The 18,646-nt window shown below is 39.2% G+C and overlaps 1 protein-coding gene across 1 annotated transcript; it reads left to right on the plus strand.

Moving 5' to 3' along the window:
- The first annotated feature begins 2,083 nt into the window (after positions 1-2,083).
- Positions 2,084-17,765, plus strand: acmsd (aminocarboxymuconate semialdehyde decarboxylase). The gene is made up of 10 exons (XM_017695063.2): positions 2,084-2,235; positions 5,542-5,586; positions 10,739-10,835; positions 11,578-11,627; positions 11,892-12,128; positions 13,073-13,166; positions 15,945-16,040; positions 16,204-16,376; positions 16,874-16,972; positions 17,134-17,765. Exons 1-10 carry the CDS (start codon positions 2,179-2,181, stop codon positions 17,194-17,196), a joined length of 1,011 nt encoding a protein of 336 aa, XP_017550552.1. The 5' UTR covers positions 2,084-2,178; the 3' UTR covers positions 17,197-17,765.
- Positions 17,766-18,646: the final 881 nt, after the last annotated feature.

An 18,646-nucleotide genomic window follows, 5' to 3' on the forward strand; every position in this document is an offset into this window, starting at 1 on the left:
ACGCTTACTTTCAGGTTGTGGTTTGCATACTACCCATTTTTGGGTGAAATTTCTTGGCATCCATGAAGACAAAGACACATAGAAAGTTCCAATTTAAAGGCAAATGCTCTTTTATTGAAGAGCAAGTGACGACCACCACTCCCTGGTAATGAAACAGCCCAGATAGCACTCAGGTCACTTCTAACCATACAATTCTCCTTCATGGCAGAAACTTAACCCACACAAACTACCCGCAATTTGCACGTCCAAGGTAGTACAAGCCAATAGCTTGACGCTACAATATACACTATGTTGCCAAAAGTATTGGCTCGTCAGCCTTCACACGCATAAGAAATTGAGTGACATCCCATTCTTAATCCATAGGGTTTAATATGATGTCGGCCCACCCTTTGCAGCTATAACAGCTTCCACTCTTCTGGGAAGGCATTCCACAAAGGTTAGGAGTGTGTTTATGGGAATTTTTGACCGTTCTTACAGAAGCGCATTTGTGAGGTCAGACAGACAGTTGGACGGGAAGGCCTGGCTCGCAGTCTCCGCTCTAATCCATCCCAAAGGTGTTCTATCGGGTTGAGGTCAGGACTCCTGAAAAACCCAAGCCCAACTCCTGAAAAACAACCCCACACTATAATGCCCCCTCCACCAAACGTACACTTGGCAGAATGTAGTCAGACAAGTACTATTCTCCTGGCAACTGCTAAACCCAGACTCGTCCATCGGATTACCAGATGGAAAAGCGTGATTCGTCACTCAAGAGAACACGTCTCCACTGCTCTGGACTTGTTGCACAGGTGGCTTCCTATCACGGGACCACCCTGGAATTCACTGAGCTCCTGAGAGCGACCCATTCTTTCACTAAATTCTGTAGAAGCAGTCTGTATGGGCCTAGGTGCTTGGTTTTATACACCTGTGGCCATGGATGTGATTGGAACACCTGAATGTTCAATGATTTGGATGGGTGAGTAAATACTTTTGGAAATATAGTGTATTTACAGTCCTCTGAAAAAAGTCTAAAAGGCACCTAAGCCAACTGTTTAAAACCAGTTATCTTAAGTGTGCTTTTTGCTTGAAAAACCATATAACATTAGAAGAAATGCAAACAAACATAAATACAGTATTAATACAGATTTGTTCAACTCCACCATCAAGCACACCTGATTTCATTTAATGAAGTGCTGATTAGACAAAATAGGTTTTGAATGATAACAATCAGTAATGGGCTGCTATGAGGAGAGGTCTGTAAATGGTTGATTAAACACATTGATATACACACAATAACTACTTGTTGTATTAATGGTATTTGTATTTATTCTAATATTATTGTTTTTTTTAGCAGCTAAAAACTTACTGTCCAATTAAACTTCTTTTGATGTAATTTGCTCAGGTGTCTATATAGGTGTCATGTTGAACAAACACACTCATACACATCTCCTTCTGGGTCATGGGGGTGCTGGATCCTATGCCCGCTGTCATCGGGTGGAAGGCAGCATACACCCTGGATGGGTCACCAGTTCATCACGGGCCCGACAGACATACATACACATTCATTAACTCGCACACTCACACCATTCTGAACAGTACAATACATTAAACAAACACAATTTTTGACCATCTGCACAAATTACACTTTGCATGTGTTTTCGCATACAGGCACGCTGTGGGCTGCTCTTTCAGAAACGTCTTCAATGTTCTTGAAACCTACTACTTTAGGTCTGGGTAGTACACTATTATTAATAATTATGTAAAATAGGATTTGTAATTAATGTCCCTGCAGTACATAAAGTAGCCAATAGGGGGGAAACAGCAAGATTTAATCAAAATACTCATGCTTGGAAAGCTTGGAAAGCTTTTTTGATATGTAGGAATAGGAGATACAATATAGGAGATAAGGAAATACAACTGTCATAATGCAACTGCAAATCATTTGCAACTAGATGTAGATTTTTCCTTTCCTTGATTGGTCAATATTCCCAGGCCCCAGCCTAAGAAATAGGGAGGAGGTTGAATTTGGTTGGTTGATGTGATCCACCATTGGCAGATAAAGGTGTGGGGGTGTTTACTTTGAGCAATGTTGAGCTACGCTACAGGTGCTTGTGCAAAGAGGCAAAGGTTAGCAGTGAAATATTAAACAGTCTGAAGCTGCAGCATTACGTGCTCTAGAAGATTTCTGCAGTGTGCAGGATGAAGATTGATATCCATAATCATATTCTGCCCAAGGAATGGCCCAATCTGAAAGAGGTAGGCTTCAGGGAAGCTCAGGAAAGACAGTATAAAATGGCACATTGTATGGTATGTGCTCCATTTATGCACAGTGTGGGTTTAATTGCTGTATAAAATCTAATTTCATGTGTTTGCAAGCTTATGTTTTTTTAAACAAATGACATTAGATAGAAAAATCAACAGCTATTACATGTTTGCTTTCTAATAGTATGCAATCACAGGCTTTTGTTTGCATTCTCCTGCTTTTATTTCACTGAGAAATTAACTTTTAGTCAATCATCATTAAAAAATAATAGACTGATAACACCAATGACCAGTGCAGCTCAAATGAAACAGAACCTAAGATTTGCTTTTTAAACCTCGGGTCTAGTCAAATATTAATCAGGACCTTGGCCTCCTTTGCTTGACAATCTGTGTCAACAGAGTGAACTAAGTTCATTTACATCTGTTACTTTTAGCTCTTATTATTCTCTGTGCTGACCAGCTGACATAGTATTACTCACTTGTGACATCTATGAAGATCATTATACAGTAGTGTTTACTGTAGAAATCTTCATTTTATTAGCACCAAACTAAGGGTGGAATTTACTACTTAGGCCAACTCTGTTTAAACATGGACATTTGAAGCATTAAACATTTGTCACAGACATTTAATTTTTTTCATGGTGTAGTTTTAGGCCTAATTGAATGTTATTGGCATAGCCTGTTAGCCAGTTAGCTGTCTGGCAAAAGCAAAACAGTTTTTCATATACACATTTAAAATACTGAAAACTAAAAATCTTAATATCACATTGTAAACATTATAGTCTATAGCAGTTGTAATACGCTTGCAATTTATACCTATAAACATGTGTTCATTAGCGAGATCCTGCTGGTGTGGGTGTCCTCTCTTTCAATGATGCACACAAAAGCAACTTGATTGCTAATAGCATCCCCTTGTGAAGTTGTCCTAAGCAGGTAGCTAACAGGCTACTCCAATAATATTCAGAATTAGGTTTAACTAAAGGATTTACTGTAAAACAAGAAGGTAATTAATGGAATAAATAATGATTTTATGTAAAACGTTTGTGGTGAATAAGTTAAAGCACAATAGCACAGAGATATGGACTTGTTTTTTATGTTTTAAGTTTTTTATGCTGTTACAAAACTATTTTCATCCCAGAACTCAAATTTTGCACCATCTCTCACTTTAAAAGCCCACATTTCACAAATAAACACCAATATTTTAAAACACTGAAAATTAAGATAGAAACATGCTTTAGATTTTCCCGTATGTGTGCTGCTTTATGCTTTCATCCCTGGCCCCACTGTTTAATATCAGAGATACGTTTGATGTAAAATATTCATGGCAAAGTTGTGTCTTTGGCTCCAATTTATGACTTTTCACATTTAAATGTGACAGTGTGCTGAGCCTAAAATGTAGAACACTGCTTCATCAATATTCCTGATGTGTAACAGTGTAACAGTGCTGTCAGAATAATCTGTGATTGGACTTTCTTTTGTTTTGTTTTATTCAGTCATTCCAGCCATGAGTGGAGTGTTAATACACAACAGCAATTATTTATCAAATAGAATGTTGTGAATAGGATAACTGAAGGCTGTATGTTTGCACTAGAGGTGTTTCGTCCTCATACGTTGATCTGCAATGTGAAACATGCCCTGAAATCAGTGGGCGCATACCAAAAATGACATGTAAACAAGGTGAATTTATGAAGTTGGGATATATTTTAATGTATCCAATGTATTCAATATATTTCAATGTATTACATTTTTGTATACTTACAATTATTAAAGTTTTATAGGATCGAATTACATCTGGACACACATCCCCCAACTTCCAAACACTGTAATCTGAACAATACATAATACACAAATGTTCTGATTTGTCTGTCTTTACAAATAGCATTAGTCTATATTTGAATCTGAATGTAGTCTATTCATTGTTGTTAAGTCAGTAGGCCTGTTACATTTCACCATCAGTGAAAGATAAAGCAGTGGTCACCAACCCTTCCTGCAGACTAATACACCACACCTGATCCATCTAATTTGCATTATCATTATTGATTGGAGTAATTTAATTGCCTGGCAATGTCTTTGATGATCAATGAAGTACATTAGCAAATTGAAATGAATGTAATTGAATTACAATGCAACAACAAATGGGCTTAACTAAACAATAAAATATGATGCAGGGCCTTTCCAGATTCCAGATTAGATAATAATTCATTTATACATTGAACACAGTGTATTAAAATGTACCTATCAGTTTCTAACTGTAAGGATGGTATCAGAATATCAGAAAATACTTTTTAATGCCATGTTGGAAATCGGTATTGTTCCCAATAATGAACTAATCATTTTATTATTTTGTGACATCCATGAAGATCATTATACAGCAGTGTTTGCTACAGAAATCTTCACTTTATTAGCACCAAGCTAACTGTTCTGTTCACTATGTAGGTCAGCTCAGCTTAAACATAGACACGTGAAGCATTAAACAGTTGTAACTGACATTTGGTTCTTTTCATATTGCAGTTTTAGGCCTTATTGAATGTTACTGGCATAGGCAGTTAGCTGTCTGCCAAGCAAAACTGTTTATCAGATACACTACTAATATTGAAAATTTAGAAATGCCATAAACATGTGTATTTGTGAGATCCTGCTGGTGTGGGTTTCCTCTCTTTTAGTGACAGATGCAAAGGCAACTGGAGCGCTAATAGCTCCCTCTTGTGGAGAATGTGCTAAACATGGCTGTATTATGACCTTTGATACCCTGTTTAGCATTTAAATTGCAAACTAATTGCCAAGCCAATTCATTTAAATATTATAGTTATAGTAGTCAATTGAATCATTATGCTTTTACACCAAATTATGGCCCTCAGAAGTCCTTGATCACTGGTCAATAGTGTTAAATTTTCATAAAAAAAATTTCGTACTACCCAAGACCCAGAAGGATAAGCTGTGTGTGTGTGTGTGTGTGTGTGTGTGTGTGTGTGTGTGTTCCGTACTATTGAACTTTTTAAAATAAATGTATAAGTAGGTTAAAGTCAATATGACGTTTTGTGCATTGATGCAGAATCTTTCAAGATAGTATAATGATGTATTTAAGAATCAATTATTTTTCGCCAATTCCAATTTAAGATCTACTTTTCCTATTTTGTAAACACCCATCATTTACATTTAATGGTATGCTAACAGGGATGGTCCACATATATTCATCAAATGTGTGCAAGTCTGATGATTAGTATGTGTTAAACACAAATGTAACAATTTGCCTTCATGCTCTGAGTTTGCACACATTAACAATCTCTTTGCACTTTCTAGAGGTACGGATATGATGGATTCGTCCAGCTGCACCACCACTGTAAAGTGAGTCAGTATAACAACTATATTTTCATATCCTTATCCTTATTTTTTTCCTTCATTCCTGTAAACAGTAGACCTGCTGTTTCATGCACTGGAGAAGCATGGTAAATCTATGCAAAGATCAATGCTCTATGACAACAGTGATTGCTCAGCACATTCACCAAAGCAGGTTCCTCTGGAACATATTGCAATGAAATGGTCTAATGGTCAGGATGGAGAACCTATGGTCAGTATGTAGTTGGATGGAGTATGTGTTGGCTCTGGGATCTGCCTGTCTTCCTGAGAGCATACTGGCCCCTACGAAGAATGAGTGGGCAGCACAGGAAGGACAGGGTCTGAGTGAGGCCAGCTGGGCTAGCGCTCAGGATATTAGGCCAGATGATGGCAAAGATGTAATAGTTCTTACACCTGTAGGAACAGACAAATGATCTGTCTTCTATCAAACAGTTCAAGGCAGAGTTCAATGCTAACTTAGCAACAACAGCGCAAACCGAGACCAGGCATGCATGATTGCTTAAATAGTTTGTCAAAAAATTACCTCAAATGTAGCCAATCAGTTTTTCATGGTGTCCAAACGACACAGACCATGCTGGTCTAAGCTGGTTTACGCTGGTCTAGCTGGCCACCCAGCATGGTCATTGCTGCTGGCCAGCATACTAGCATCCACAACATAGCATACGCTCGTTTTGCTGGTGACCAGATATGATGCTCTATGTTAATTTTTCTGATCAGGGTTTTGTCTATGTTGCTAGATAACAGCATGGCCAGAGTGAGACATGATGCAGGCCAGCCCACCTCAAACTTTTGATTTCATCATTTTCATTACTTCATTGCTTACTCTTTTTTATTATTTATATACCTTATTGAGAGGAGTGATAAAATGAAAGCTGGCTAAAGCTTTTATCTTGTGTGTAACACTATCATTAGTCAATATTGCTACAAACTAATGCTAGGAAAGTAAGTTAATGCATTTCTTACTGCCCTCTTGTTCAGATCTGTCCTCGTTATCTTTAAGTAGCTTTATAATCTTATTTTCTTGGTGCCGCCTTATATTTTAATTTTTCGCTGCTTCTGTTTATCTGTTTATCATGATTCATATATGAAAATTGCTATTTTGGAAATGCAAAAATGAACTCAAGTTTCATAAATTCAAGTTTCCATTACCCCCTAAATAGTGCCACACTTAGACACTACCTCCCATATAGGCATCTAAATGTAACTGCTACATTATTTAAGGGTGAACGAGAAAAGAGAATAAGAAGCTGATTTCAACTTCATCTAATCGCTCTCCACTGTAGGGGGTTCAGTGACAATCAGCAAACCAGGAGCTATTCCACTTGAAGTGGTAGCTGCTGGATTTACCCCTTAATTATTACAGAAATCCACCGAGGTTTAGCATATATTGTTTGTCTATTGTGCTTATCTGCATGAGTTTATACAATAGCTCACTGTTACTGTCCCAAAACATTACCAGCCCACTGGGAATTCTCTCAACTGTCCTGATTACCCACTCCACCATTGGATAACAGTATGCCAAACCGTGTCATGTATTTGAGATTACTTCACAACTCAGCATATTTTTAGGCCAGTGTGTGACAATTTTGGCATGTTCCTAGGGCACTTTATTTCCTCATTTAAATGTCTAAGAAATCCATATTTACTATTCATGTCTGTGTATGCTGCACTCTGACTTCTCAAAAAACGGTTTGCATTACAAACTCTGTTTAGCTAGCTAATTAACCTATGTTATATTATCCTTTGTATACCCTCTGGTGACCTCAGGATCCTAACCATGACCTTAGTGGCCCTTTCATCGCTCTCCTTAAAAGGCATATCCTACATTTTTCTTGTATTAGATTTTTACATGACCATCTCACCATTTCTTTTTAAACCTTACAAATAAAAGCGGTTGTCCTGTATTCTGCCCCTTTTCCAAGCTGTTTCCGTGTTGTTTCCTGGCAGAAACACTCCTAATAGCTTCAGTGTGAGTGGGCAGGCCTAAATTGCTATGGGTCGAGTAGGTGGATATAGGTAAATGTGTCTTCATGACATCGTAAAAACAATGTATCTGTAGCTTAGTTTCCATATTTGGACTGTAGTGAAACTTTTAACAATGTCTATGTACTACTTTTATTTCAACATAACAAGTATTTTACTGAGACTTGATGTTTCATATAAAAAGCTCAGGGGATGTACAACCATGGAAACATAGATACGTTCTTGCAGTTTGCACAGTGCTAATTAAAATTTCTTGAATATATTTGCTGATAACAGTAACGCATTGAAGCAAATATGCTAATGCAATTCACCTTAAAGCAAAATAAAAGTAGCTGTCAGAAAGTAACTCTTGAAAAACTGGCACAGAAATTAAGTATTGCTGCCATTTGCAAGTGTCAGTGAGTCATCTTCAGTATGGCAAGGTGTGCCAGCAGAGCAGAGAAGAAAAGCAGGCCTAACATAGAGATTTTGAAGTCAACTAAAACTAAAAACACTTCTTGGAGGGCTTGGTTTCTCTGGGCACCAGCAGGGTGTGTGTGTGTGTGTGTGTGTGTGTGTGTGTGTGTGTGTGTGTGTGTGTGTGTGTGTGTGTGTGTGTGTGTGTGTGTGTATGAGCAGCAGGCCCTACCTGAGTCCTGCTGTGGGAACATTGGCAGAGCTAACCACAGGGTTTAAAGTTACAGAACATCAAGACACACACTGCTTTCCCTTTACTTAGGAAGTACGGGGTAAAGGCCTGTTCACACTAAGTAAGTTTTTTTTTTCAGACAGAAGAAAAACTTGTCTAAACTCTCTGAAAACGTATGAAATGTATTTCTTTTATGTGTGTCAACTAAAGTGTATATGCATTGTGTTCAAACTCCTCAAAAATTGTTTTAGCTCACCGAAGCTGAGGGAGAGTGTTTTAATTGAAAAATCCTCTTCTCCCTGTCCCATCTTTGAGTGAACACTTGTGTAACGTAAGTGTGATGCACTGTGGCGAGTCAAAGTGGGCAAGTATTGAAATTGATGTTACCAATTGATGTTTTGTATCAATCGATTGTCTTCCTCTTTTTCACATACAATTATCATTATTATGCATAACTTCCTCCCTCCCTGATGGAAATGGTCAAACCTGAACCATACGTTCAGCACTCTGACCTTTATATACAGTTAAACTTCCCCTACACATCCCTTACATACACCAACAGAAGAACAATCTCTTTAAAAAGCATTTAGATGAGCCAGATCTTTGTACTCTTCTCTGTGTATTGTCGTACCACTTGCCCATTTGGAAATCTCATATATAGCCATATATTCACATAAGTCATAGAAGGTCAGGCATATATTATAGGCATATACAAAATATATGTATATATTTACTGTGTACATATGTGTAAGTATAATGTATTGGACATACTATATGCATAATATATGGATCTTACACACACATTGCCAAAAGTATTCACTTATCTGCCTTCACACACACATGAACTTGATTGACATCCCATTCTTAAGCCATAGGGTTTAATATGATGTTGGTCAACCCTTTGCAGCTATAACAGAATCAACTCTTCTGAGAAGGCTTTCCACAAGGTTTAGGAGTGTGTTTATGGGAATTTTTGACCGTTCTTCCAGAAGCGCATTTGTGAGGTCAGACACTGATGTTGGACAAGAAGGCCTGGCTCACAGTCTCCACTCTAATTCGTCCCAAAGGTGTTCTATCAGGTTGAGGTCAGGACTCTTCCACACCAAACTCGCTCATTCATGTCTTTATAGACTTTGTTTTGTGCACTGGCGCACAGTCATGTTGGAACAGGAAGGGGCCTTTCCCAAACTGTTCCCACAAATTTGGGACCATGAAATTGTTCAAAATCTCTTGATCTGCTGAAGCATTAAGAGCTCCTTTCCCTGGGACCAAGGGGCCGAGCCCAAATCCTGAGAAACAACCCCATACCATAATGCCCCCTCCACCAAACTTGGCACAATGCATTCAGATAAGTACTGTTCTCCTGGCAACTGCCAAACCCAGACTCCAGAGAATGTCTCCACTGCTCCAGTGTCCAGTGGCGGTGCTTTACACCACTGCATTCAATGCTTTACTTTGCGCTTGGTGATGTAAGGCTTGGATGCAGCTGCTTGGCCATGGAAACCCATTCCATGAAGCTCTCTACGCTGTTCTTGAGCTAATCTGAAGGCCGCATGAGGTTTGGAGGTCTGTAGTGATTGACGCTGCAGAAAATTGGTGACCTCTGCGCACTATGCGCCTCAGCATCCGCTGACCCCGCTCTGTCATTTTACGTGGCCTACCACTTGTTGCACAGGTGGCATCCTATTATGGTACCACGCTGGAATTCACTGAGCTCCTGACAGCAACCAATTCTTTCACAAATGTTTGCAGTCTTCATGCCTAGGTGCTTGGTTTTATACACCTGTGGCCATGGAAGTGATTGGAACATTTGAATTCAATTATTTGGATGGGTGAGTGAATACTTTTGGCAATATAGTGTATATTAATATATGGCTGAAATATATAATGTGTTTAAAAAAGGCCAGTTTAAAATAATTTGCCATATATGTCATATGTATGTACAAACTGGTTATAAGGCACATCCATATATGCTAATATATGTCATATATTTGGAATCCATTTATTGCCACACATTAGATCTCTGCGTGGGGCCCCTGCACAATTCATCATTTTCTCTATTCCCAACTCACGTAATGCCACTAATTAGCTAATTAAGAAACAAAGTCACTATGTTAGAGCAGGAAAAACTCTGAAATATCCAGGGCATTGGGGACTCCAGGTGCAGAGTTGGAAATCTTATCTATACTAGCTGAGGATACATTTTCTAAGTAGACAACAAACTCTTTTCTGAGTCAGTTTGGACAAGTGTCTTTGATAAATGCCATAAATGTAAAATTATAATATTTATTCTCACAATGCCTAACTTTCTGCTTCGTTTTTCAGCAAGTATGAATGAAGGCTTTAGTCAGCTTTATGAAAAGAAATCCATGCCCAGTGTGAAGTCCAGCAGACTTTCATTTGTCCTCTGCTGCCTCCTGGTGGTTGTCATTTGGCCAACAAATTTGGCCTTAGCTATTTTTGGTCTGGTTGGAAATTGACTGTAAAAATAAAAATATAAAAAATATAATTTCAGTATTTTTACTTTAGGGAGAGGCCAAAATGATGAAGGATGGGAAAGTGTTCCGGGTGATTCAGGAAAACTGCTGGGACGCTGAGGCTCGGATACGGGACATGGATAAGCATGGTAAAGCTTTTTTTTTTTTTTAATTACAGTTTTGTTATATTTTACCTATATGTCTAAACTCCTTAAACTGCAGACTATTAAGCTTAAGACTTATTACTCAGTAATTATGAAGCTAATGTTAGGTACTGAAATGTGGGTCCACAGACAAATCGCTCTTTTACTTCTTGCTTTACAACTCTCTCTCTTAAAACCTTCATATGTGCTGCACACACTTGTGGCATTTGCATCATTATAAAATCCATCATAATTCATTTTTACATGGCCATTTTTTCCAAATCTCTTGATCCCTGCCCATTAGACTGCTATTGTTACTGTGCCTTTAAGACTGATATATGCAAATGATCTCTTTTTAGATTGGCTGCACTGAATTGCCTCATTCAAAACATTGTCCAGGCTGAAGCACTCCTTATAGCTATCACAAGAAATTGGTGGGGTTAAACTGCTCTAGGCCAAATAGGTCAATGTAAATGTACTGTTTCTTGTGACATCACAAAAACAAGTGAGGCTGTTTCGATAGCTTAGTTTCTATATATGGACTATATGGACTGGGTAGACTAAATAGTACTATTTGAAACTTTAAAAATGTTTACATATTACATCAAAAGCTTAATTTTTTTTAAGCAAGGAAGATTTGGTGATGGGGTGATGGTATGGACACTTTAATGAGCATGGTTCATAGCCCATGTAGAAGTGTTAGACAAGAACATTAATGTTTCATTAGTTTATTGTCTTTGTCTTTCAGGTGTAACAGTGCAAGCCCTTTCTACAGTACCTGTAATGTTCAGCTACTGGGTAAGAAGTACCTGAAACTCTGGCTTTGTGCTGGATGACCTTGAGCTTGTAAATGAAATACACCTTTTTTTTTTAAACTGTACTCATCACCATTCACTTTATTCGAGACTCCTACTTTCACTCACATACCACTGAGTTCCATCTACCTTATAGTTCTACTATACACAGAAATCGCAGCCATTAATGGGTCATTTGCATAGAATAAAGAGTTGGTGGAGCTCCAAGCTGAAGCTGGAGATAAGCTTACATCATCTATTCCAAAAGGCCAAACCTCAGGATACTCTGGACCTGTGTGGAATCCTGAACGATGACCTGGCAACCACTGTCCGGCGGTACCCTAAGCGTTTCATTGGCCTGGGAACGCTGCCCATGCAGACTCCTGAGCTGGCTGTGCAGGAGATGAGACGCTGCGTGAAGGAGCTGGGCTTCCCAGGAGTACAAATTGGTTCACACATCAACAACTGGGACCTCAACGCACCTGAGCTTCATCCCATCTATGCTGTGAGTCTGACCTTATATTGAAGATCATTAAAGGACACTTAGCTTTTCTAGGTGTTTTTAATAAATGAGCATGATTTCATAGTTTGTTTGCAATAACTGAACATTAAAAAATCAAACATTTGAAAAGAAGGCAAGATGTTTCTATGATAGATGACTAACATTTTGCAAGCTGGGTTTCTTCATTCTTTTTAATTGACAGTAAGCAGTTCTCACTCTTACAGGATGTTTCCACCAATTTTTCAATATTTCTGCATAATTCAGTCATTGAGATGTAGACAGAATAATTTACAGTGATTTGTAATTTACAGTAAATATATGTTTTGGACATCTGATTCTTATCACCACTACTGAGTCTGTAAATGCAGAAATTTGGAAAAATTGGTGGAATTCCCCTAATGCTTTAATACACATAAGCACTTGTAAGAACCTCATCAATTATTAGTTGTGTTAGAGCAATGAAATCAAATGCAGTGAATGAAAGTGAATAGGGTAAAATAATATCATAGCAGACAAATGTAGGCAGTATATCTAATGCCTCTCTTTAGAAGATTGTTGCAAGAACGCAAAGTTTTTTAACATTTTGCTAACTATGTTCATTTTAGTAATACAATTTCACTTGATAGGACAGCTCTATAAAGCCAAAATATATAGCATAAATATATAGAATTTTAAAAATCTAATAATATTCTAACAACAGTCTCATAAAGAGAATCATTTGTATGTTGACAACATTAAAGATGCTTTCATTATTGTTTTTTGCAGTGCGAGACCAGAAATGCCTGCATTCAGAAAAGAATATAGCATGGCTTTAGTTTATTCATATTTAGTGGCAAACTAATGGCACTGAATAACGGATACTGCAATTCTAACTCTAGTTACCATGTTTGTTGCTGGTGAGATATACACATACATTTATTTATATTGTGTTTTTGCACTGCCTGCAGGCTGCTGAGGGGCTAAACTGTGCAATATTTGTGCACCCGTGGGATATGCAGACAGATGGTAGAATGGCCAAGTACTGGCTGCCATGGCTAGTTGGTGGGTATGAGAGAAATTAAGAATTTAACTAGATGAGTATCCCTAGTCAAGTAGGTCAATTTTCCAAATTCTCCGATCAGAATGTGACCCCTTTTAAGCCAAATTAATTAAAGTTACCTATAAATAATTAAAGAGAATTCAGGATCGTTTCAAGCCTAGATTTTGCATAGTATTGTATTACTAAGACTGAAATCATCTGAACTGTTAATTGTAAAGGTCCAGTATCTTCTGAAGATCTCAGTAAAGTGATATTCATGTAGATTTGGCAAATGGGCCAATTGTTAAGGCTGTGAAGATATATATATATATATATATATATATATATATATATATATATATATCCCCTTGCGGCAGAAACTGGCTCTTGGCACGTGAAATGTAACCTCACTGGGGGGAAGGAGCCGGAGCTTGTGCGGGAGGTTGAGAGGTACCAACTAGATATAGTTGGGCTCACCTCCACCCACAGTGTCTGCTCTGGAACCAAACTCCTTGATAGGGGTTGGTCCCTCTCCTACTCAGGGGTTGCACAGGGTGAGAGGCACCGGGCGGGAGTGGGGATTCTCACAAGTCCCCGGCGGGCGGCCGTGCAGCTGAAGTTTTTCCCGGTGGACGAGAGGATTAAAATCGCAGAGAGGAAAACTCTGACTGTTGTGTGTGCTTATGCACCAAACAACAGGTCAGAGTATTCAGCCTTCTTGGAGCAAGTGGGCGGGGTTCTGGAAAGGGTCCCGCCTACTATCTCCATAGTCTTACTGGGGGACTTCAATGCTCATGTTACCAATAACTGGGAGACCTGGAGAGGTGTGATTGGGAAGAACGGCCTGCCCAATATAAACCCGAATGGTGAATTGTTATTGGACTTCTGTGCCAGGCATAGATTGTCTATAACGAACACCAAGTTCGAACACAAGGATGTTCATAAGTGTACATGATACCAGAGCTCCTTGGATCAGAGTTCAATGATCAACTTTGTTGTTTTGTCATCTGACTTGGGACCATATATTCTGGACACTTGGGTGAAGAGAGGTGCTCAGCTGTCAACTTATCACCATCTGGTGGTGAGCTGGATCAGATGGCAAGGAAAACTGATGAGGGTGTGCTGGGAATGACTGTTGGAGGCCCCTGTATGAAATGATTTTAACTCCCACCTCCGGAAGAGCTTTTCTCATGTCCCAGGGGAGGTAGGGGACATGGAGTCTGAATGGGCCCTGTTCAAAACCTCCATTGTGGAAGCTGCCAGGCATAGCTGTGGCCAAAAACGTGTGTGTGCCTGTCGGGGCGGTAACCCAAGAACCCCCTGGTGGACAGTGGTGAGGGAGGCCGTCAAGCTGAAGAAAGAGGCCTTTAGGGACTGGATGGCCCGAAGGACTCCCAACTCAGCAGATAGGTACCGACAGGCGAAAACACTGGCAGCTGCAACAGTGGCAAAAGCAAAATCCAGGGTGTGGGAGGAGTTTGGTGAAGCCATGGATAAAGACTTTCGGTCAGCTTCAAGGAAGTGCTGGACAACTGTCCAGTGACTCAGGAGTGGTCAGGGTGGCTGCGCCCAAGCTGTATTCGGCAAGGTTGGAGAAACTCTGACTTCAAGTGAGGATATTGTCGGTCGGTAGAAGGAGCGATTTGGGTGGATGAGATTCATCTGGAGATGCTTAAGGCTCTGGATATTGTGGGGCTGTCATGGCTGACGCGCCTCTGCAATATTGCATGGACCTCAGGAAAAGTACCCTTGGACTGGCAGACTGGGGTGGTGGTCCCCATTTTTACCAACTATCGGGGTATCACACTGCTCATCCTCCCTGGGAAAGTCTATGCCAAGATGCTGGAAAGGAGACTCTGACCGATAGTTGAACCTCAGATTGAGGAGGAACAATGTGGATTCCGTCCTGGCCGTGGAACAATGGACCAGCTTTTCACCCTCTCGCAGATTGTTGAGGGGGCATGGGAGTTTGCCAACCCAGTCTACATGTGTTTTGTGGATTGGAGAAGGCTTATGACAGGGTTCCCCAAGATATCTTGTGGGAGGTCCTCCGGGAGTATGGGGTACCGGGGCTACTACTCCGGGCCATTCGATCTCTGTAGAGAAGAGAGATCGTGAGATCAGCCGCAGGCTGGGACAGACGGCAGAGGTAATGCGGTCACTGTACCGGACTGTAGCGGTGAAGAGGGAGCTGAACCATAAGGCAAAGCTCTCTGTTTACCGGTCGGTCTACATCCTGACCCTTACCTATGGTCATGAGCTGTGGGTAATGACCGAAAGAATGAGATTGCAAATACAAGCGGCGGAAATGAGCTTTCTTTGCAGGGTAGCAGGCTACACACTATTTGATAGGGTGAGGAGCTCAGCCAACCGGGAGGAACTCAGAGTAGAGCCGCTACTCCTCTGCATTGAGAGGAGCCAGCTGAGGTGGTTCGGGCATCTGATTTGGATGCCCCCTGGACGCCTCCGTCCTAGGACCCGCTGGAGGGATTACATCTCCATCACATGGAGGAAGTTGCAGGGGACAGGGTCATCTGGGATTCTCTGCTCTCCCAACTGCTACCGCGACCCTATCTGGATTAAGCGGTCCACGACGATGATGATGATGATGATGTAAACAGATTACAGTATTAAGTCTTTTTAAAGAGTCCTTATTCATCTTTGTACAAAATTTGACCATTTTATTTTTAACCACTTTTTTAAAACCAGGATAAGTCAATTAGTGTTAAAAAACACTAAATAGCAAAATTTTGAAACACACTGGTAACACTTGTCACTAAAGAGTTGTTCCTTTCCTTTAGGTATGCCTTCGGAAACTACAATGGCGATCTGCTCTATGATATTTGGGGGCATTTTTGAGAGATTCCCTAAGCTAAAGGTGTGCTTTGCTCATGGAGGTAGGTTATGAAGCAGCAAAAACCTTCTCTACACTTTCTCGCTTAGTGAGACAAAACTCAAGCCTGTCCAATAGGAGAAGAACTGAGAGACCTTGGGTTGAGGTTCTTGAGCCAAAAAGTTTTATATTAATTAAGGTGACAATATCTCATGGTTTTCTTGAAGGTGGTGCTTTTCCTTACACCGTTGGACGAATTGAGCATGGCTTCAACGTGCGGCCAGACCTGTGTGCTACAGATAATAAGATCAATCCACGCAAATATTTAGGATCCTTTTACACCGATTCTCTGGTCCATGACCCCCTTGCTCTTCAGTTACTCATTGACGTCATAGGAAAGGTAGCATATGACATTTTCTATTTAACCTTAAATCGAGAGTATAGCCAAAAAAACTTTACACATAGCTCCCCCTCTACTGAAAATGTAGTTGATTATCCAACACGTATAGTGTCTGATATTTGCAGTTGAGCAAATATCTACTAAAAATGTCTACTAAACAACTTAACATGGTTTGAAGCAAGTATGTGATGATTTAGGCATGTTATTTGAACAATGCTAATGGTAGCATATGCTTCCATTTCTTGCTAGCTTTATTAGCCTTATTGCTCCAGTGCAAACCTAAAGAAGCAAACTTCAGACACCAAACATTTCTTGGTTGGTTATATTTGGTGTAAGAGGGTGTAAAATTCTGTACATTTTTGATAAACATACACATTTAAGGAAAAGCCTTCAATATCAGCCTCTCTTTTACTAGCCTAGCCATGTACCTAAAGAAACCTATGGTTTCCACAGCAGTATTTTGATTATGCCATGCACTGTGCTCTTTTTTTACACAGGATAAAGTAATGTTAGGAACAGATTACCCATTTCCGCTTGGGGAACTGGAACCAGGAACATTAATAGAATCAATGAGTGGATTTGACAGCGTGCTAAAGGTAACAAACCTGTTCACAATCAATCTTAAGTCGAAATGCTATGAGACTGTGTTACTAAATATGTTTGCTATGTGACTGTAACTGTAGTTAGGCCTGGACAAAACTATTCATTTGCGCTAGCAAGATCTTTGGAGGCTAATGTTGTATTTCTTTTTTTTCAGGATAAACTCCTGGCAGGGAATGCTCTTGAATTTTTAGGTCTACAGAGAAAACAATTTGAGTGACATCTCTCTGCTAACAAAAGCAGCATATGTTGTGTTCCGGATGCCGGTATGATCATGCAGGGTAACCAGCTAAACCAGCTTAGACCAGCATGGCCTACAAAATCTGATGGATCAGTGATGGATATAAAGATGAAGGAGTAACATTGCTGCTAATATAATTGATTTAACATGATCATTTCTATCAAGAGTTGTTTTGATTTTTGAAAAGATCTTGCCCCTCAAATATTACATTATTTTGCAAATTCAGTGTGCGATATGATTCATTCATTAATTTATTCATTTATTGTTTATATCCCATCACTAGCCTAGGGTAAGTGCCTTTTCTACCACATATCTAAGCCATAGAGAAATCCAGCTTAGCCCCAGGGCTGCTAATATGGGCAAAATCCTGACTAAAGAATGACGCATGACAGGGCGGGTATGTTGACACCAGTGGTCTTCTCTGCAAACCTAATAAAGTGCTGCAGTTGTAAATGTCATGTTTGGTGGAACTGCTCTGATGGAAATGGTGACTCAGTCGTTTCTGTGGGTTTCTTTTAATGAATAAAGAGGCTAGATCCCCACAATAACACTGAGACAAGTTTCTCCATGTTCTCGACACCAGCCTATGCCCTGAAGAACCCAAAGGGGTTCTTTAGCAAAGGCAATATATATATACATGACTGTTGTGAGAAGAAAATCTTTTATTTCCATTTTTAACATTTTTCAGATTTTGACATACAGTGCTTTGAAAATACTTGTTGCCTGTTACATTGTGTGTAATGTCACGTTAAAAGTAAAGTAGATTTTTTCCTTCTTCTTTAAAGTTACTATTTTGGAGATTCAAGGTTTTCTTTTCCAACAACAACGATATGTCAGTACACACACACACACACGTGTAATATATATATATATATATATATATATATATATATATATATATATATATATATACACAGTACTGTGCGAAAGTTTAAGCATCTAAGAAAATTTTTAAACAATTTACTTCAGCAGTGAGTTTATCACAATATATTTTAGAATAAAGCCATATTCATAATTCAAATAAACATAAAAACAATAAAAAGTAACAAGAATTTCTTGGGTCCATATTTTTCCTTGACACCTTCACAGCCACCACAGAGACTTGTTAATATCATCAATTATATCATGAGCACAATTTACTGAGCACTGATTGGTCAAACCAGGAGCTGCTTTTTAACTACATATAATACTGGGCTTCCTCGAGGAGAGGCTTGAATAATGGTTTAGCAAACACACAAACACACTAATATCCAGAAAATCACTATTTTCTCTCTCTCTCTCTCTCTCTCTCTCTCTCTCTCTCTATATATATATATATATATATATATATATATATATATATATATATATATATACACTGCTCAAAAAAATAAAGGGAACACTTAAACAACACAGTATAACTCCAAGTAAATCAAACTTCTGTGAAATC

Source organism: Pygocentrus nattereri, chromosome 6, assembly GCF_015220715.1.
Source record: "Pygocentrus nattereri isolate fPygNat1 chromosome 6, fPygNat1.pri, whole genome shotgun sequence".
NCBI classification, from domain to species: domain Eukaryota; kingdom Metazoa; phylum Chordata; class Actinopteri; order Characiformes; family Serrasalmidae; genus Pygocentrus; species Pygocentrus nattereri.

Excerpts from the sequence above, each read along its gene's own strand:
- acmsd (XM_017695063.2), top strand. The coding sequence starts at position 2,179 with ATGAAGATTGATATCCATAATCATATTCTGCCCAAGGAATGGCCCAAT. Across the intron at positions 5,587-10,738 it reads AGCTGCACCACCACTGTAAA|GGAGAGGCCAAAATGATGAA; the intron begins GTGAGTCAGTAT and ends TTTTTACTTTAG. Across the intron at positions 11,628-11,891 it reads CTGTAATGTTCAGCTACTGG|GCCAAACCTCAGGATACTCT; the intron begins GTAAGAAGTACC and ends CTATTCCAAAAG.